The 21,701-nt window shown below is 49.1% G+C and overlaps 1 protein-coding gene across 1 annotated transcript; it reads right to left on the minus strand.

Annotated features, from left to right (window-relative positions):
* Nucleotides 1–512: 512 nt before the first annotated feature.
* Nucleotides 513–21,532, minus strand: tbx15 (T-box transcription factor 15). The gene is made up of 8 exons (XM_078090861.1): nucleotides 20,914–21,532; nucleotides 16,788–16,995; nucleotides 15,166–15,267; nucleotides 11,168–11,339; nucleotides 7,473–7,640; nucleotides 7,056–7,120; nucleotides 3,419–3,516; nucleotides 513–2,081 (listed from the first exon to the last, which is right to left on the minus strand). The coding sequence occupies exons 1-8, from the start codon at nucleotides 21,098–21,100 to the stop codon at nucleotides 1,252–1,254; spliced, it is 1,830 nt and encodes a 609-aa protein (XP_077946987.1). The 5' UTR covers nucleotides 21,101–21,532; the 3' UTR covers nucleotides 513–1,251.
* Nucleotides 21,533–21,701: the final 169 nt, after the last annotated feature.

Consider the following 21,701-nt stretch of genomic DNA (forward strand, 5'->3'; position numbering starts at 1 on the left):
GTCACAACAGGTGTTTCTAATATGGGGTCTTCATGGACATGCAACCCCCCCCCTTTACTTTTAGTCTCAGATGCTTGCATGATAGGAAGTGATTGGGGTGGGGGGCTCAGAAGACATGCATGTAATGGACGCTGATTGCTGGGGGAGGAGGGGGGGCAGCTCTCTCTCCCGGGTCTCTCTAACAGGTGCCGTCCTCTCGTCATTAAACAGAACCAGCAGGGACAGCGTGTCTCCTCCACCCGTGATGGATGCGTGGCGTCGGCGTTTGAAGCTCTCGCCTGTGATGTGGTGAGGGGGGGGGGGGGGGGGGGCAGATGTTCTATGCGCTCTCGGGTGATTAATAATCATGTCACTCGTTGTTATTGTGGTGCGGAGTTAATCGTGCTGGAGACTCTCATCGCTGTGTGGACGCAGTAAAACGCTGTAATTCATCTCTGCGTGTTTTGAGAAAACGTCGCTGACTCCTTCGCGTTCCGGCTACAGCGGGAAACAAGAAACAGGTCCAGATCATGTACATGAATTAAAACGTTTATTGAGCTTTTTTACGTGCTTGGCACCTGTATTTACATTTTTTCAAAATGCCTCAAAAAAAGAATTACTTTGCCATATTATTGTTTTCACACACGTTCTTTATAACAGCTTGATTTGTAAAATTGTTATAATGCTCAGCACTTAAATACACATCTCTACGACACACCAAAACATACTTTACTCTGTTTTTGCTATTGCTTCTTTTTTTTACTTTTCACACAAAAACTGCTTTTTTTTAAGCTTATAGTATTGATTGCATTTCGCCATCTTTTATGTATATGCTAAAAAACAACAACAACAACAACAACAACAACGTAACCCACTGAAAAGCAGCGAAGTCATTCCCGTCTGTGAGCGCGAGGGGCGGAGCCGTGTGGTCGGACTTTTCAGTTCCTCGCTTCCCTCAAAGCTCAGAAATGTTCCTCTTCCACTCGGCTGCATTAAGAAAGCCACGACTCTTCGGCCGCCGAGTCCCCGGAGAAACCGCAGGAATCCGGAGCGAGTCCCTGGAGGAGTCACGGCTGAAAATCCCTTTGAGTTTCTGACTGGTTTCCCGTCGGTTCCTCTCTGGCAACACAAAAGTAAATTAAATATCTTGGATTCGTTGTGCGACGCAGAGTCTTTTTTACTGAAAGGAGGAAAAAAAAAAAACACTGGTTCCACTTCAAAGATTTGCGCTTTTTGCAGCCGAAAGACTCGCGGGGGGCGCGACCCCGGGGCCTACACCATGTGCATGGACATCTGGGAGGAGGAGGAGGAGCCGTACTGGCGGGCGTCGCAGGAGCCGCCGCCCTGCTGGCCGCCGCTGGCGTTGCCGATCATGTGCATAGCGTCCATGCCCCCGTTGGACAGGTACTGGCGCTCGGCGAAGGCCCCGGCGGGGGTCGAGGAGCACAGCAGACCCCCCTGGGGCTTCTCGGGGCTGGCGGCCAGGCGGGGGGAGGTGGGGAAGTTGTATCCGTACAGGTTGTAGGGGTTGTGCAGGGAGAACGCGTTGTAGGAGCCCTGCTGCACGTGGTGGTGGCCCCCGCTGAACATGTGGGCGGGGGAAGGGGAGGAGCCTGACGAGGAGGAGGAGGCCGGGCCGGAGCCGCCCCCGGCCTGCATCACGTACTGGAGCTGCGAGGCCGGGAAGGAGCCCAGCTGGCCGCCGTAGGCGTCCATCTTGACTCCGGGGCCGCCGCCGCCGCCGCCGCCTCCGTGAGCGCCGCCCTGCATGCCGGCAGCGATCAAGGAGGAAGTCCTCTGCGGCAGGAAGGACTCGGAGGCCTGAGCGGAGGCCACGCCCCCCCCCGCGGCCTGGAGGCGCCCGTAGGAGCTGTCGGCCAGGCCGCCGTAACCTTGCAGGGCCGCCATGTTGCCGCGGGCGCAGGCCGGGTACTCGGACAGGCCCAGGTTGCAGAGCTGGCTCTCCCTGCAGCCCACATTGAAGGTGTTGGGGGCGAGGTGGAAGGTGGGAGGGGAGCAGGAGGGGGACAGGAGGTGGGCCGCACCGGAGGGAGAGGGGGTCCCTGTGCTGGAGGTGGTGGGAGACGTGCCCGTGCTTCCACCTGGGGAGACACACAGAGGTGGACGTAAAGTACAGGTGAAACAAAGCATCCGCAATGAGTCTCCAGATATCATTGGAACCAGTTCTGATTTGTCGTCATTCCATCTGAAGCCAAAAATAAAGACCTCTGCAACGTGCACACAGTAAAATGTATCGCAAACAAGCCACATTGCAGTCCATCAAATGTCCACTTGGAGACGTTGGGCCGGTTCAGAACGGACGGATTCAACAGGCGGCGAGTTCAGGGGAGAAATGATAGCGGTGGGATATCGATCGCATATTCAACTATTAATGAGAATTTGGCCGAGTTTCCTCTGGCTGCTGAAGAGATTCGGCTTGGACCCCGAAACGACGCGCTTGGCCGGGGGGGGTTCGGGTTCTGCACCATATGCATTCGATAATACCGCAGCAGTGCAGAAACGTGGGGGAGGAGGGTGGGAAGAAAAGGGGGAGAGAGGGAGAGAGAGAGCGAGAGCAAGGTAGACTTAAAGGAGGGGGAGAACACTTGATGATGTCATGTTTTCCACTGGCGAGGAGGACTGGAGGTGCTTCGGTGCCGACGGGGAATAGATGATTATATGAAGAGAAAAGGGTGTGCGGTGCCATAAAGACACACACACACACACACACACACACACACACACACACACACACACACACAGGACTCTGATTGAACCCAAAGCACTTCAGGGGAGTTTAATGATAACAAGCAGAACACGGAGCGCCACGTCATGTGACCCTCTCAGAGGAGGGACCTCCCCCTTATTTGCGAGGCGAGGGGGGAGTTCAGCAGAGGGGGGGGGGGGGACGAGCTGAGGTGATGAAGTGTGTTCTGATATGTGAGGAGGGAAAACATGCCGGCTGGGTCACGCTAATCACGGATTACCTTGAAAACAAGAGATTCTTTCTAACGAGGCGAAGAGACACGTTTACGTCTTTATGGAAACACGGTCCCTGTAGTTTTCATTCCCTCTGCAACATTTCAGATTTAAGCACCAATGTTTTTATTTTCCTGTAAATCATTGTGCCGGATCAACATTAGAATAAACACTATTTGGACCTGACGTCATCAACGTGTGTCATTGTGATTATATATGAGACAACTTCATGAGGAGGCTGATGGAAACAGCCACATGTGAATTAAAATCATCAAGGTGTCAACTTTAAAACCGTTTTTGTTTAACAGAAATAAACTGCAAAGAAGGAAAAAGGTACCAGCCAATCAGAGGCAGAGGAGGGCGGGTCTTAGACGAAAACAATCAAACTACTGAAAATAATGAGAAGGGGGGGGGGGGGGGTGGAGTGCTGGGACGTCATGTATGACACATATTCACACACCTTGCTGCTTCTGCATGTTGGTGAAGTCTTCGAAGGTGAGGGTCCTCACAGGGGGTCTCCAGAAAGCGTAGGTCTCCATGATGGCCTCCAGGCCGGTTCTGACCGAGACGAACCCACGGCGAGAAGAGAGAGAGACTAATTATTGTCCTCTGAGACACTGAGACAAGCACTAATTTATCCTCTAATTCTATCAAAATAAAAGTATATTTATAAACCCCATGAACACCAATACTGCAACATTAAATAACAAAATTCTTACATTTCGATTAAATTTATATAAATGTTATTTTTTATGTTATTTTTAATTAATCCCTATAGTCTAAATATTTTTCTTACCCCATTTGTGTTGATAAATTTTCATATTTGTGTTTTTTCTTTTGAATAAATGCTGTAACAAGCACTATCATAAAGCAGTCTATGTTGATTATTAGTGAATGGGAGCAAATGTATTGAATGAATCTCCTGACTGGGGAGAGGAAGTGACATCATGTGTGAACGAGATGGGGGGGTAGGAACCAGAGTCCTGCTCTGTGGAAACTGCAGCCATTAAAGAAGGAGGTTTTCTTTATTTAGCTCATAAATCCCGGTGACGTTTCATCTCGACTCCGTACGGCGTTCTGCCGCCCCGCTGATTCCCCGGGCAGCTTCAGGGCCGCGGCCTCGTTAGGCGCTCGGCATCACTGCGCTCATTCATACAGACCCCCCCCCCCCCCCCCGACCCCCGACCCCCCCCTCCCCCGCCGCAGGCCGTAAAGTCAGGTCACACCTGAGCCGGGGGAGACTTCCGCATTAAGACGCCATTAAGAGAACCAGCAGCTCCGTCTATTAACGCTTCCTCTCAATGTGGAATCAGTTGGGAACGTTGCACAGGAAAGCGTCTGTTCGTGTCACATCCAATACGAGCTGCAGCTGCCTGCAACAGGACTGATAGCAACAGTGATACATTTAGCTAATAAAACACTAAAGGACACACGCGGAAGGACAGAAAACGGGTGACATTTTAACGCCGATGAAGCTCCTAAATTACGATGATTAGCGAAAGCAGCGGACCCATCAGAACCGATCAAAGAGCATAAAAAAGCACCGAGACGGGTCTTGTTATGCTGCTGCCGCAGTCCGAGCATCGAAATCCCAAGCGAAGGGTGAGGCGGGGGGGGAGAGAGGGGGGGGGGGTCACGAGCAGTACGTGAGGATAAATTAATTCTCTCTCCCCCCAAGACAAATATCTCACGCTCCGTTATCTTTTCATCTGTCGCGTCGCTGCAGTGAAATCGTAATGCCAGTTCATAAATCAAACAAGTCTATTGTTTGAAAGAGGGGAAAAAAGACGTCTCGAATGTCTTGCTCGCCAATAATGCGGTCCAGATGGAGGGGGGCCGCTTTCATGTGCAGAGCCCCCCCCCCCCCCCCCGCTTCCTCCTCTCCTCCACACACGTTGTATATGATAATTCCGAGACGGATTGTGAGAGAGGAGAGAAGGCGAGTGAGGAAGAACCTCCACGAGGAATAGAAACATCAAACTTGTGTAAAGCTCTGAAGCCACGTGGCCGTCGGAGACATGATGTCACCAGTCACCACGTCCACAGCCAGTGACGACACAGCGGATGCATCAGGACCGCTGGGGGGGGGGGGAAAACGCATGCGTTGGCTTTTTGGTGTGGATTTAGGTTTTGGGGAATAAAATATAGCACACGCGAGTATCTGAGTGATTTATTAACAAACGCCTCTGAAGAACGTCCAGAATCCAGAGGGGAGTGAAGCCATAACGCCTGGTGATGTGAGAAGGACACTGCAGCTAAATGACATGGAACTTGTGGATCAGAGTGAGAGAACAAACTCATTTTAAAGACAAGTCACATGACCCACATGTTGAAGACACTGGTGAAGAGGGACAAAGAATGAAAGAGTAGAAATACGTCTGTTAAGTTTCACAAATGTTATGTTTGAACGTGCAAAGGGGGATTTATTGGGTGGCAACTTTTGGGGAATTTAGGTGAAAAAATAGAGTAGTGTAATAAACACCTGAATGTGTAATTTGGGTGTTTTCCTTCCACTTCCAACAAAGACGTGTTGTGGATTAAAACATTGACGAAAGGGAGAAAATCTATGTTTTTTTCCTTAAAGAAGTCGTAATGTGTGTAATAAAAAGTCATGATGTCAGCGTTAATGACCCTGTGAGTATGGATGTGGGGATTTGCAGATTAAAGATGTCTAGACGTCTAAGTTGAAGTGAGCTACATTTCGGCTATGCATGAGTGGAAGCCTTTGTTTTCTACGCTTTTCTGCAGCTACATGTTTAAAAAACCCAATTTGAGCACAAGGAAGGAATAAGTTATCCCTGAACAGCTCACTGTGCATGTTACACCAAATATAGAACAAGAATAATAGGCAATGGCATGTTGTGTTAACATGGTAAAGTGATGCTGTGGCATCGTGGTTTAGTGGTATTGTTGCATCGTTATATCGTAGTATTGTTATATTGTGGTAACGTGGTATTGTTGTAACGTGGTATGGTTCTATTGTGGTATTGTTGCATCGTTGTATAGTGGTATGGTAGTATTCTTGTATTGTGGTATTGTTGTATCATGGTATTTTTGTAACGTGGTATCGTTCTATTGTGGTGTTGTTGTATAGTGGTATTGTTGTAACTTGGTATTGTGGTTTTGTTGTATTGTTGTACCGTGGTATTGTTGTATTGCAGTATCGTTGTACCGTGGTATCATTGTATCACCATGTCGTTGTATCGCGGTATCATTGTACCGTGGTATCATTGTATCGCATTATCGTTGTACCGCGGTATCATTGTATCGCATTATCGTTGTACCGCGGTATCATTGTATCGCATTATCGTTGTACCGCGGTATCACTGTATCGCGGTATCATTGTATCGTGGTATCGTTGTACCGCGGTATCATTGTATCGCATTATCGTTGTACCGTGGTATCATTGTATCGTGGTATCGTTGTACCGCGGTATCATTGTATCGCGGTATCATTGTATCGTGGTATCGTTGTACCGCGGTATCATTGTATCGCGGTATCATTGTATCGTGGTATCGTTGTACCGCGGTATCATTGTATCGCATTATCGTTGTACCGTGGTATCATTGTATCGTGGTATCGTTGTACCGTGGTATCATTGTATCGCATTATCGTTGTACCGCGGTATCATTGTATCGCATTATCGTTGTACCGTGGTATCATTGTATCGTGGTATCGTTGTACCGCGGTATCATTGTATCGCGGTATCATTGTATCGTGGTATCGTTGTACCGCGGTATCATTGTATCGTGGTATCATTGTATCGTGGTATCGTTGTACCGCGGTATCATTGTATCGCGGTATCATTGTACCGCGGTATCGTTGTATCGTGGTATTGTTGTACCGTGGTATTGTGGTATTGTTGTATCGTGGTATTGTGGTGTTGTTGTATCGCGGTATCGTTGTATCGCGGTAACGTTGTATCGCGGTATCGTTGTACCGCGGTATCGTTGTATCGTGGTATCGTTGTAACGTGATATTGTTGTAACGTGGTATTGTGGTGTTGTTGTATCGTTGTAACGTGATATTGTTGTAACGTGGTATTGTGGTGTTGTTGTATCGTTGTAACGTGATATTGTTGTAACGTGGAAACCAACCTGTTTCTCCCAGAGTCCCTGAACCCTTTGGCGAACGGGTTCCGGTCGATCTTTAGTCTGGTGATCTGCAGACGGAAAGAAAGCTTAAAATTCCCTTAAATATGCCAACATTCAGTACTATCTTATTATAAACTGTGGGAATATTAAAGTCATCCTGTTTGCTTCTGTATATTTCATTTTCCCTCCAACATCTAGAAGGAACCTTCTACCATGTGATGTAGTGCTAATTAGCTCCATGGTCCAAATTGAATTTCAGTCAGTTGAATAATGGTAGAGCAGAAACGGGACAAGTCCAGGGAGATAGTGCCCTAAGTACTGTGTGGAGATGCCGCGCTTGCTGTGGAAGCCACACAGGGATCGCTTGTTGTTTGCTTTAATTCTTGAGGATCGGCTGAATGGTGGAAATAGTGACGGCACCTGCTGGTTCTGGTAGGCGGTGACGGTGGTGAAGACGGTCTCGGGGAAGCTGAAGGTCTTGACTCCATCGCCGATGGGCACCGCCTTGTTCTGAGACAGCTCGCTGCTGAAGTCCTTCCGGATGACGTGCACGCGGGGCTGGTACTTGTGCATGGAGTGGAGGATGATCTGAAGAAGGGAGGAGGAGGAGGAGGAGGTGAAGCGCAGCGGGTATCCGTCCGTCATCGTCCGGGTGATGAACAATAACGACACATGTGGATCCTCATTAGATTTTACTATCGTGTGTGAAGCTATTGGTGGAAATTATGTTTCTAAGAACTTGTTAACAGTTTAATAACTTCTCAGGAATGTTAACTAAATCCTTATGACTCATAATAAAGGATTAAAAAAGCATTTCTACGCGTAACTAACTTATTGTATTATCTATAAACAGTTAAGCATTTTTTCTTTCTTTATTGACATTCATATGTATTTTTTTGTATTTTACTTTTAGATTCTGTTAAATATAAAAAATAAAAATTGTCTAATCTTAATCATGCATTTAATAACGATATGGAAAATATAAATAAATATGTTCATAATGCCTGTATAAACAATTATAACAATCTCATCTCAAGGCTTTTATTGCAGTTTTTAATCAACTGTTACCAAGCTTCTTACAATTGATTCTGAATGTAATATAGTATAATATGAGAATGTGTTTAAAATGCTATTATTAACACGTAATAGTACTAATTATTCATTAAGAACTAATGAGCTCCTAATTACCTATTAACTTATTATAAGAACCATATCACAGAGGTACCCAGGCATCTGGAGAATAAACGTTATGTTTAATGTTAATAATTGTCTCTATCTACAATCTACATTTCTATAGTTCTGTTTTTGCTTGTAATACGTAATGAAATAACACGGTGAAACGTGACGTTAACGAGCTACAAGCATAAAAGATGATAATCTTCTGCTGGATGTAGTTTCAGAGAGGGTTGGGCTTGTAGTGGTGAGGGGTCAAAGGTCAGGAGCTGATGTTGGTCTTGGTGCATTAAGTGGTGTGTCACAGATCTCTGCAGGTCTGTAGGCCCCCTCCCTCCCCCCCTCGCCCCCCTCGCCCCCCTCGGTAACACCCTTCAGCTCCACTACTTCTCCCTCAGAGCCACTGAGTTCACGCCGCGCTGACGGCGGCCGCAGGGCGGAGGCGTCAGGCCGGGTCGGCTCCGCCCTCGAGGCCCCCGGGGGGCCCTCGATCTGCTCGTGATTAATCCAAGAGCGAGAAAAAAGAACCGTTTTCAAGGAGTGGGAGTCCCACTAACACTACATTCAAAGTCCCACACCTCAGATCATGCAAACACAATCTGACCTGCAGTGACACGCACACATTCATGCTAACAGATACCCTCCCAGGGGTCACCTGTCAATCAATCTGTGTGTGGGGGGGGATTAAGCACATTAGTGGTCGAAATTCAGGTTTTCTTGAATATATTCACGTTGTGAACTTAATTGAAGCAGACCCTGACCCCCCCGCAGGGGGTTTCCAGCACCTCTCGCGCTGCGTGTGGACGGAGGTTTGACTCTCAGCGGTGTTTCCACCCGGAGAGATTTCCTCACACACCCAGAGGAGCCCTGAGGCGATCACACATCCGACAGTTGTTCACGCTCAAACACAATTAGGCTGAAGCTAAGTCGTGTTTTCACTTAGCGACGGCCTTCTCAAGAGGGTCTCCCCCGGACCTCCACGCCCGCAGGGACGCCTCCAAAGCGCCACTCGCACATTTCAAACACGGTTAGCGACACGTTCGTCAGATCAAAGCGACCGACCGATACATCAGCGTTGATGCGAGAAGAGTGGATCTCCTGGACTCTCTCAGTGTTTTGATCTTCCATGTTACTGCGAGGAGGAGATGAAGTTTAACTCGCAAGAATAAACTACCCACAACGAATCATATTTTATAAACTCTTGTAATAGATTTTTCTTTTTTCTGTGTTAATTTCACTCATTTTGTGACAGAAAGCATGAAAAAATAAATCTGTTGGTGTCAATAATGAACTGCTGAGGTTTCACGTCGATGTCTTTAGTAAACTTTGGAGACAGCGTCCTCTGCTTTACTCTGAAGGTTGTTTGCTTCCTGTCAAAAGCTTAAATAAGTCCTGACTCTCTTTTATTAAATGACAGTTTAAGCCCCTTTTTATTGGTCCCCGAAGCGCCGTCTCCAACGGGACGGGTATTCTTCTTTTGGTTTGGGCGGCGAGCTCCTTCCTCCCGCGCGCCAAACGCAGAAAACTCGTTTCCCCCGAAAGCCAATCGGCGCCCGCGATGGATCCACGTGTTATTGCCGTTTGTCACCAATCGGTGTCGCTTTTACGATCATCTGGGAGGAAGCGGGTTCGAAGCCGCTCATCGACTCAATCAATAAAATGGACGTTCGACTTATGAGGTTCAATTCGCCTCGTCATTCGTTTCATGGTCTCCGTTCTGTACCGTTAGAGCGTCGAGGCTCTCCCGGCCACCAGGGGGCGGCGAGCGAACGATCACGTTGTCACCGCCAACGCGTCGCTCTCGCCTCTCGTCAGCTTTGAACTTGCTGTTTGTTGGGCTTCGCTTCAACAGGTGAACTGCCGGCGTTGGCGGAGGACGTTTGAGCAGCGTCACTGGCGCCGTTGGCAGGTGGAGCCGCTCCATCAAACACGGAGGAGCTGCCGCTCGGCAGCGCTTCCTTGAGGAGGTTTGCTGACGCGAACGCGGCCGTTTTCTGTTTGCGTCGTGGCGGGTTTCAAACGTAAGAGTCCAGCCAAAGTTAATAATCAAAAGCGCATTCACGTTTCTCCAGCCTCACCCGGCTCTTTGCATGAAAGCCATTTCTAACTATAGAAAAGTATGAGGCGGCAACGGGGGGGGGGGGACGCCCTTTAGCTGGCTGATTACGCATAAGGACGGCAGTAAATCCTAAAAATTGCGGTCTAACTTAATGCATTACAGTTAAATATTTCACCTAAAGCCACATGACACATCAGAGCCGTCCAGGAACCAATAAGGGACCTACTTCAGCTCGCCACCTGTCGCTGACGGGCTGTAAATCAGGCGCACTGCGGTCGGGCTCAACTTTTAGCTCGGTGCTGCTGGAGCGTCCCACAAATCAAACCCAATCATTACGAGCCTTTAACCAAACCGCTTCGTTACAGAAAGCCTCGAAGGAAATGAATATTGCGTCTTAAAACAAGGGCACGGGTTCAAATCCCCGGGCTGTAATAGCGGCGACCCTCAGCCCGCGGAGCGTCGGGTCGGAGCGGATCGTTTCAAAGGGGAAGCGTGGGAGAGCGCCGCCGGGGCCCGCCGCGGCTGGTGAAAGCCTGCAGGCGAACGCCCCGAGAACAGAGACAGCCGGCTGGCTGCCGCAGCGTTCGGGGGGGGGGGGGGAGGGAAGGTGGAGGCGATGAATCACGGCGCCGACTGTCATCTCGGGGGGGCCGGGTTCCAACGCGGAGTCTAGATCTGGTAATCCTGACGGGTCTGTCCGTGATGCGCCCCGTCTCCTGAGTAAGGGGTTCAATTTTAGGTTTGTGAGGCTCATAAACCCCCCCCCCCCCCACTGAAACATCCCACCACTCCCTCTGCCACGCGGTGCATTGCGGACCCAAACTGAAGGGAGTCCCGTCGCTGTTTGTTGGGTCGGATCCGGTCGGCCAGCAGCAGCTCTTACGTGTCCCTGGTCGTCCAGCTCGTTGTTGGTGAGCTTCAGCTTGTCGAAGCTGACCACCTGCCTCATCCAGGTGTCCCCCGAGGCCAGGGAGTCCGGGTGGATGTAGGCCCGCGGGGGCACCGGGGAGTCGGCGTTCCCCGCCACCATCCACTTGGAGCTGTGGTACACGTACCTGCAGGGTGAAAAAAAACCAACAACAACAGGCCTCAAACCACCAACCGAAAACCTCCACTTACGGCCCCGAGAAGGAAAAGTCATTTCAAGACATTTACGTTCTGTATTTCATGTCCGCTGCTGCGCGGACGCAGAATGAGTTTGACGTGCTCTCGGTCCCGTACGGAACTGACGCCTTCTATTCTACACAATTCACACAAAGGCTGTAGACTCCGGACCCCTGGAGGGGCTGCGGGGGTCGAGCGGTTCATTATGGAGGCTGTTCGGTATTTCAACAACCTCCAAACACTCGGCCACGTTGCCACAACACCGGCTCTCAGGACCCATGTGTTGTTTCTTCATTGTGCTTGAAATTTCTACAAAGAGCAACATAAAATATTCCACATGCGGTCACACACTCCGCCGCACAGCTTCAATTACGCAGAGCCATAACATTTTGATGATGTTGTGTGTGAGTTTGAGACGTCCCCGTTAAACAGCGGGGAGGAAGAAGAAAGACACTTTTTGAAACAAGGCCACAGACCAGCCGGCAAGGAACCGGGAAAGGAAAGGAAAGGAAAGGAGGGAAGGGAGGATGAGGAGAGGAAGCACGGCACAGAAGAAGGGCAGGAAAATGAAGTCATCAAACAGAGGAAAAAGCAGAGGAGGCGGGTTAAAGGTGGGGAGGAGGAGAGCGGGCGAGCGAGGTTGAGGATGAGTGGAGGAGAGCGAGTGTGAAGCAGCTGTTTGCTTTTAGCTCGGCCCAAAACGTTTCATCTGCTGAAGCGTCACTCGCGCCTGAAACACCAACGGGACTCATTTGGTGCTTTGGTTACTGCCCCCAACACACAGACGTGTGTGTGTGTGTGTGTGTGTGTGTGTGTGTGTGTGTATATCAATCCATCCATCTTCAAACTGCTGATCCTGCACACATGCTCGCGGGGGGGCGGAGTCACTGCCACTGGAGAGACCTGATCAGACGCCGCCAGCCAATCACAGGGCTACACAGAGACAAACCATCCACACACGCACACACATCCACACACACACATCCACACGCACACATCCACACACACACATCCACACGCACACATCCACACACACACATCCACACACACACATCCACACACATCCACACACATATGCACACACACACCCACGCACACACATCCACACACATATGCACACACACACCCACGCACACACATCCACACACACAGATGCACCCACACACATGCACACACACACCCACACACACACACACCCACATCCACACACATATTTACACACACACATGCACACACACACACACACCCACACACACACACACACACACACACATCCACACACATGCACACACACACCTACACACATACACACACATGCACACACACACACACACACACACACCCACATCCACACAAATATTTACACACACACATGCACACACATCCACACACACACACATGCGGTTTCAGTGCATTACGACGCGTAAAGATGTAAAATAGGCTCAACGTGGAACATCTGACTGTTAAATGGTGAGATGTGGGGCGATGAACCTTAAACTACCTGCTTGTTTCTTACTTCATCAAACACCTCACAGCTCTGACCTTTGACCCCAACACACACACACACACACACACGTGGTGACGGCTGCGTGTGTAATTTCCTGTTTGCAGTCACGCTCGTCGTAGCAGGGAAAGTGTGAAGGAAGCAGGAAACTTTAGCCCCAACAGAGCTGGAAATCTGATTAGCCCCCCCCACCCCCCTCCTGCCCCCCCCCCTGCCCCTCCTCTGCCCCCCCGCTTTCATCTTTCATAAATCTGCCATCTGGCACCCGGCACGATCAATAGCGACTGGACTTTATGTGACACCCTTAGTGGACGGATGGGGGGGGTCCTGTCCCTTCTCAGCCAACACCAAACCACACAGCTGACAACCCGCCCCCCCCCCCCCCCCCCGACACACACACACACACACACACAACAACAACGCCCGCAGCACATCACACACACATGCTAACGGCATGCACAGGAAAAACCCGCGCACACACACGCACACACACACACACATGCACACACACACTCGCCAAACCGAGGCTGTATATTGGATTACTGCACTGAGGGAGTAAATATTGCGATTGAATTACCATTCAGGGTTGACTGGTGTGTGTGTGATGTGCGTTTGTAAGAGAAGACCCACAGCTCTGTGTTGAGCATGTGTGTGTGTGTGTGTGTTCTTGTGAGGACCAAACGTCCTCACACAAAGACAGAGAAATGACATTAGTGTCATTTTTTGTTTTCTGTGTTTCGGTTGGTTTGGGCTGAAACATATTTAATGATGATGTAAGTGACGTGTGTGTGTGTTCGTCTGTTTAAACACTTACAAGGACCAAATGTTTAATGTTTCCTCCCCTTTACTGTGTCACTGTTGATGTGTGTGTGTTCTCCTCGTCAGGAACCACACATTTAAACATCTTTCACAATCTTTCCAGTAGTTTTTCCAGTTTAGAACTTGACTTGTTGGATTATTGTTAGAAGGAGTGTGTGTTTGAATATGACTGGCTACAGTGTGTGTGTGTGTGTGTGTGGAAGCAGAACTGCAGCCTGCTGTGACACACAGCTGAAGGAATGAGGTAGGTCTGAGGAGCCAAGGCCCCCCCCCCCCCCCCCCCCCCCGCTGAGCGGCTTGAGCTGACTGGACTGTCCACATAAAAGAGCCGTATTATGGAGATTTAACGAGCGCGGTACCAATGAGACGTTGCTAAAGAGGGGAGCCGGCCCAAGTAAAGCCCGTCGACTCCAATAAAGACCTTATTTCCAGACCCAAACGCCCCCCCCCCCCCGGCCCCCCCTCCGCCGACCCCCCGGCCCCTGAGACACACCAGTGACAGCTCCCGGCTCGGCTTCCACGAGACGAAAGCTCCTCCAGTGAGCAGTTGATTATTCGATCTGAGGATATTCCTTAAATGCTCAACAAATAAGCCAATATGTATCAATCCGCCCCTGAAAATAGTCCCTGGCAGATGTTTGAGGAAACGAGTGCAGCGCGCAGCAGGACGTAGCGCTCGCTGTGCTCGCTGTGCTCACGGCCCTCTGAGCGAGTGCAACTACTTCTTTAGTGGGTCCAGACACACACAACGGTGAAATGTAAGACCTGGAAAACCAGGAAGTGGGATTAACTCCCTGTGGGGGTTTTAGTTCATTCATCTTTCACACTGATACTGAGGTCGCTCTCCTTCCTTCACGTTCCAGAATTATTTAAAAGCTTTTTTTTTTTTTGTTAAATCTCTAAAAACATGAAGGATCGCCGGCGCACAGCAGCGTCGCCCCCCCCCCCCCCTCACACTTCACTGCTCCTGGTCCCTCTGAGAGGTGCTGTTACTGCATCAGCTGCTCCACCGGCACCCGACACACCCGCCCGTCACCAAGAGAGAGAGCGGAGCGTCCGGCGGGAACAGCGCGCAGCATCGCACACTTCCGTTTCCGGTCACGTGAACACATTTCATGTCCTCTCTGCGAGGGTCTAAATACAAACCCAGAGAGATGCATCACATGCGACCCGTCCCTGCAGCCGGGGGGGGGGAGGGGTTTGGAGGAACTACTTTACGTGGTATTGCAGAGGAGATGGGCGGGACTTCCCCGGTCGCAGTTATGAGAAATCTGCTAAACGAACATCTTCCATCTGCTCCAGCTGTGGCCTCGTCACAAGAGTCCGCGGCTCGATCCTGCATCGGCACGTGCAGATGTGCGGCCGTGCGTGTGCAGTTGATGCGCAGCTGTGCATTGGTTGACTTCACTCCATTGGCGTGCATCCGGGCGGGGGGGGGGGGCGGGGGGGGTTACCTGTATCGCTTGTTGTCCACGGGCACGATGTCCATGGCGATGTAGTACTGCTGGTGAGGGTCCAGGCCGGCGATCTTCACTCTCATGGCAGGAAACATCCTCCTGCAGGAGAACGGGCGACACGCAGAGATGAGCGATGCTCGTCCGTCTCTCTGCATCTGTTACGTCAATTAACAGATAAATAACCAGCGTGCAAGAAATCAGCGTCGCCGCAGCAGACTGATGGACTCAGCAGCTGGTTGGAAGCCGAACACATTCAGGTAAAGGAAGAAGAGACAATCGGACTCAACATGATGGCGTCGGACACATTTACTGAAACCTAATTGGGCGACTGAGCTGCAGTTATTTCATTAAGGAAAATGTATCAAAAGACACTAAACGGCAGTAGAAGAAAAACAAAAGCAAAAATCTACGCGGTGAAAACAAAAGCAACATCAAGAAGTGCTGCTAAACGCGGATCCCCGCGTCACTTACTCTAAATGTTATTCATCATCTTGGTTAACTTTCTGAACATTGGTGCTTTTTATACAAGTCTTGTTTTTATATTAATATTTTATTCTATTCATAATATTTATATTGGTTCAGCGGTTTTGTCGTCGTCCAAATATTTTATTCATATTTCTGTATTAGTGAATCAAAAGTGGAGGAAAAAGAATAATTGTCCAATAAAGTGGATTCTGACGTAAGTAGTAAGATTTATGCTGCAACATTTGAATATTTGTTGCGTTCTTCCAGAGAATCTTTTCTTAATAACACGAGTTAAGAACAACAGAGGTTACTCCGATTTATGTGTTTATATTTTTCTGAACATAATACCGTAAGTTGCTCTTTTCATGGCAAGAACACAAGTTTGTGCTCGCTGAGAATTTTCCAAAAATAACTCCATAAAGTGTTTGCGAGCCACCGTGACCTCTGACCTTTGCCCTCCAGGACAGTGGGACTTGTTACTGCGTAGTTGTGTTCTTTGTTTCATCATCATTTGAAAGTGGACGTGATATTGAATTGAAGTAAATGTGTTTTTTAGATTACAGTCAGAAAAACAGAAGAGCCCCGTTATTAAGGGTCTGCATGTGACTGGGAGACATTTCCATTTCATTTAAAGCTCGTAAATCTGAGGCCTGTAACGAGATCAGAGCCCCCCCCTCCCCCCTCTTCTCCTCTGGATTTACGAGCTTATTATGAGCGGCCGGGACATGTGCACGGAGACGTTTAGTGTCCACCTTCACAATTACTCCACGCAGAAAGAAATATGAAATAATATTTCCATTTACGAGCTGATTACCAATTTGAACCCGATTCATAAAAAACAGTCGTGCGGTTTGAGAGCAGCAGAAGTCACAGTTAAGAAAATAACCTAGTTAAAAACAATTAAGCTGCATTCTGGGAAGTTTCATTTTAGTTTTAAAAAATGCGACGAATAAACTCCTCCAATAAGAATGAATAAAACATTATTGAGAAGAAAGATCAGCACCAGCTGGACTTCATTGAGGTGGAAAGAAAATAGACGAAAATAACCAAAAAACACCGTTTCATGAAACGTTTGATGAACCAAACCAATTCACTTGTTGGGCATGTGGAGCGTGCTGCCACTTCCCCTTCACATTCATGTGTGTGTTTCCTACCTGCCCGCCTTGGTGATGATCATCTCCGTGCCGATGTCATGGAAGCGCTTCCAGAGGTCCGCGCACTGCAGCTCCACCTGGATCTCCTCCATGGAGGCCGGGGCCGACGGCTCGCAGGCCGCGGGGGCCAGCTCGCCCGGGGAGCCGAAGGAGCACGACGTCCTCTCGGCCAGCCCCTCGCCGTCCGAGCCCGGACTCGCCTCCGAGTCTGCGGGGGAGGGAAAAACGGGGGGGAGCCGATGAGACGGCAGCGCTGAAACGGAGCGGAGTCAATTTTACGCTTTTTACGCAGCGTCGTTCCAACGCGGGGAACCTGGCACGAGGGCGCGGAGCTCCGTTCTCTCCATCACCTGCTGCTCGTCTGCTCGACCAGGCGGAACAAACGTCGCGTAACGTCTCTGGAGTGATAGTTTCCCCAGAAGTTGTCCTCAGTCCCTCAGACTGACCCGCTCAGACCCATCAACGCGTCGCCATGTCACTCCAGCCCGGACCCCCCCAGACCCCGGCCTCCATCCGGGCTGCTTCACTCCATCATCAAAGGGACGGACGTTAAAGGGCCCAAACACCGCTTAAAGCCGCAAAACGACACCTGCAGGCCCGCGGAGCGGCGCGTCACCGGGAAACAGCCCGAACACTGAACGCATCCCAAACGAAACAGGAAATTAAAAACTACAGCAGGCCCTAAATCAGAATCAAGCCCCTTTTTTTTTCGGGTGACAATTCATAATGACACTTTTCATCAGAGGGAAAAACCCTCAACAAAGGAGGCCTCTGCTCGGCCGTGACGCGCAGTAACACGCGTGTGATGTTGTTCACAATGAAATGGAAACCTCATGGGGTCACATATATAAAAATAAAAAATAAACCTTTTCCAGCTGCCGTCAAATCTCTGAAATCTCAACACCTCAAAAGCTGCACTTTGCCCAGATAAAACTCTCCCAAGATCCCCACGTGACCCCCTCCTTCCACTTTCTCTCAAAGCGTTTACAGATGAACCTCCTCCACCAGCAGCACCACCCGACACGAGAAACCCAATAAGGTGTCCTTTATCGGACGCCGTTATGCAAACGAGAGCCCGGAAACAAGAAGAGACTTTTCCATTTTCCGTTACATTTAATAAGAATATGAGAATGTCTGCTGCTTTGTGTGTGAATCAAACACCGACATGTTTGTTCCCCCTTTGTGAATAATTCATCGTGTAAAGGTTAATAATAAGTCTGCTGTAAAGATCACATTGAATACATGTGAAGCAAACAGCAGATGTTTCAAGAAGAAGCAGATTTTACAGATTACTGTTATTTGTGACCCCTGACACGTGTTAGGAAGTTGTGTATTTGTCTACAGTTGTGTACTCGTCTGTGTGCAGAACTCTCAAACTGATGTGGAGGGACGTCACGCGGCCTCTCACACACACACACACACACGTTTATACACACGGGTGCACACAAACAAACAAACAAACAGCTTCATGCTGAAATATTCATCCGGAAACAGAAGCCTACTTTTAGTTTTATCTTTATGAGTTATTGAGTCTTTTAAAGCCGCACTGAAGTATTTAGTTAAACCCAAATGAAGTTGAAACAACTCAATAACAATCCAAAGGTTGTGAAGTTTGCAGATTCGCTTGTTTTAAAAATTAATAACTAATTACACTTATTTGTTGTTGAACAAAATGCGGCCAAATTTGTCCTCTCACGCACATCTTGTGCTTTAAGTCCCAGGCTTCATTAAAATCCTCCAATCGGTGTGAATTGAATCAAGTGTCCATCGAACTATCCTCTGGGTCAAAGTTCACGAGCAGTACATTTCATACCTAACAGAGAAATTAAATCAGCATTATTGTGAGTTGAAACTATTTTATACTATTGCATTAATACAAATTTTTACATTTGTCTTTGAAAGACTAAAGATCATTTAGAATATTTACTTTCTTTTTTTGAGATGTCTCGAATAAAAAATTACAAATATTTTTACAACTAGGATTTTATTTTGATGCAAAAATACGAAACATATGTCCGACATAAAATTGTAGAACATAAAAAGTGTATTTTATACCTTCTGCAATATTTGCATTGGATGGGCGGGGATTTAAAGCAGGAGAACGGCGTCTGTTTTATAGATCGCAGCGGGCGGATTGAGAAGGTTCTGGGGGTTCTGGGGGTTCTGGGGGTTCTGGAGGTGAACACCTTGGAGAGCGGAGCTGTTCTTTGCGTTCGCAGTGAAGACGGATTGGACGCGTTTGAGGAGGTCGCGGCACATTTCTGTAGGGAGCAGAAGCAGCGCGCGTGCATGAAATCCCGCAGTAACTCAATCATCACACCTGCTTCCTCGCGGGAAGAAGCGACGCGTCCAACGTCTCTTTCACCCGCGCGCGACCCTCGTTGTTTGCAGTTATTTGCGTAAAGGCGAATAATCGAATATCGCGTTACGCTGCATGCAGTTATTCTTGTTAATTCGGGTCCTGTGGCGTAAATATCACGGACGTGCGGTTTATTCCGGGGGGGGGGGGGGGTCCGCTGACTGGGTTGAGCCGTTAAATGGAGCCTCCTGGTCCGGGGCCCGCGCGGCAGTCCGGCCCCCGTGTCTTAGAGGCTAATAAACGTGTTATACGACCAGGCGGCTCCCCGCCTCGCCTGCAGCCAAGTCAACACAACAAATACCCCCCCCCCCCCACCCTCCAACCCCCCCCCCCCCGTTAAGGATCCCTCCAAACCACATCATCTGACCACAGAGGCCGACGCGCCAAAGCGGAGGCTGCAGCACCCGAGCAGGACCCGCTGAACCTGCCAGGAACCCGCCTGCTAATGAGCGGGACGGGGGGGGGTCAGTGGGGGGGGGTCTCTGTAATTCACTGAGCTACAGGTCCTCAAGACGCAGAACAGGATCTCATTTTCCGGATTTTTAAAGAGCGTGGTTGTCATTAGCAACGCTTTAATCTACGTTTACCCCCCCCCCGCCCCCCCGTTAGCTGCCCTTTGATGAGAACAACCACCTCGCCTCCTCCTGCTAACCGGTCCGTTCACCGCAGTCTCCATATTGTCTTTATGTTTTGACCGCAGCAGGTCGAGAGACTTCCGTCCCCGCGAGGGAGGAACGCGCCCCGATGTCATCCGCGTGTTTAGCAAATATTCATAAAGAACTTCATCTGATCCGTAATATCAGGGTCGCTCATTTTAACCAAATGTAATATTTCTTGTATCAATATAATATATATATATTAGGAATATTATATTACATTTGGTAAATGATTGCCCGGATATATATATATATATATATATATATATATATATATATATATATATATATATATATATATATATATATATAGTCTTTATATTTATACATCTATAAATATGTGTCCATAAATGTATACATATATAAATAAATGTCTTTACATTCATATATCTGTTTTCTAACTAAATGTCAAACAGAACGAGTTTAAAACGTCTCACTGATTCATCTCTTTTAAACTCCTAAATATAAACAAGCTGAAAGGATTCCAGATCTGTTATTCATCCCCAGAATGGAGTAATATAAAAGTTTATGTGATAATAAATACACAAATTAACATCGAAGCTGAGGCAGATAAGCCGCGGGTCGTTTATTTGAATTAACTGCTGCCAGCAAACTTGTGATTGTGGCAAAAATGAATTGTTATGAATTTATTAACAGAAACCAAATGTAACCACTTCTCTCCTAGATTATTTATTCTTTTCTTTTATTTAAATTAAATAAAAAATACCTTCCGAAATGTAGTTTCCGTTGGAATTTCTTTGCATTTCTGTGATGTATTTTCTCCTTTACGCATTAACAGGAGATGTGCTGGTTGTTGACATCTTTAAACACGACAGATTCATAGCGTGTGCGCGCTTTTAGTGCAAAGTCATTTGCCATAATGCCGGTTTTGTTTTTCATAATTCATAAGTCCGGAATGTGTTTTTACTTTATGACAGCGCGACATGCCGCTTCGATCCTTTTATTCTTTTGACGTCACTAATAAACGATTTAATCAATCAGTCATATTCCCTCCTCGTCTCCTCCCGGTTTAACGCGCACGCGGCGCCGCCAGCCTCGGGCCCGGGTTTGTTTAGTTTGCCTGCGGTGTGGTGCGTGTCTGCGCACTGACCCGGGTCCATGTCCAGGCAGTGCGCCGGGTCCTCTCCGTCCGCGGCGAGGCTCTCCATGGACAGCTGCAGCTCCTTCTCCTCCCAGCCGCGCAGCTTCCTCTTCTTGTTGGAGCCGATCAGGGCCTCCACGGAGAACGCGTGGGCTCTCGAGCTCAGAGCCGCGGCCGATCGCCTCCTCTCACTCATTTCTGTCAGATCCACCCGCACCGGGGGGGAGGGAGGGAGGAGGGCTTCAGAGGAGGGGGGGGGGGAGGAATTGTCGGAAATATCCCTCTGCGTGCGTCCAACGCGGTGGTCGAATGAAGCGTAAAAATAAAAATAAAAAATAAAGGGGGTCACGCGTCGATGTTTACAGGCGCGAACTCACCAACGAGTCCAAAGTAATCCCAAAGGTGACTAGGAGCGGCGCGCGGGGCGTCCGGCGCGGCGCTGCACCATCCTGGCTGCGCGAGGGCTCGGGTCCGGGTGCGGGTGCGGGTGCGGGTCGGTGGGGGGGTTTGGGGAGGGGGAGGCGGACCGCGCGACTCTGCGTGCTTCCTCTCCGCGTCGCGCTTCTTCTCTCTCTGTCCCCCCGCAGAACTCCTCGCTGATTGATACTCGCTTCTGGGGGGGAGGGAGTTTCCCCTTTTTTTTTTTCCTTCTCGCGGGCGCGAAGGGGGGCGGGGCCTCGAGCGCGAACGCTGTCAAACAACCAGCAGTCCAATCAGGAGCGAGGAGAGACTGCGAGGCGCGGAGGTCTGTCCAATGGCAGGAGGGGGGGGGGGGGGGGGGGTGACTCTCTAACGTT

Source organism: Gasterosteus aculeatus, chromosome 16 (assembly GCF_964276395.1).
Source record: "Gasterosteus aculeatus chromosome 16, fGasAcu3.hap1.1, whole genome shotgun sequence".
NCBI lineage: Eukaryota > Metazoa > Chordata > Actinopteri > Perciformes > Gasterosteidae > Gasterosteus > Gasterosteus aculeatus.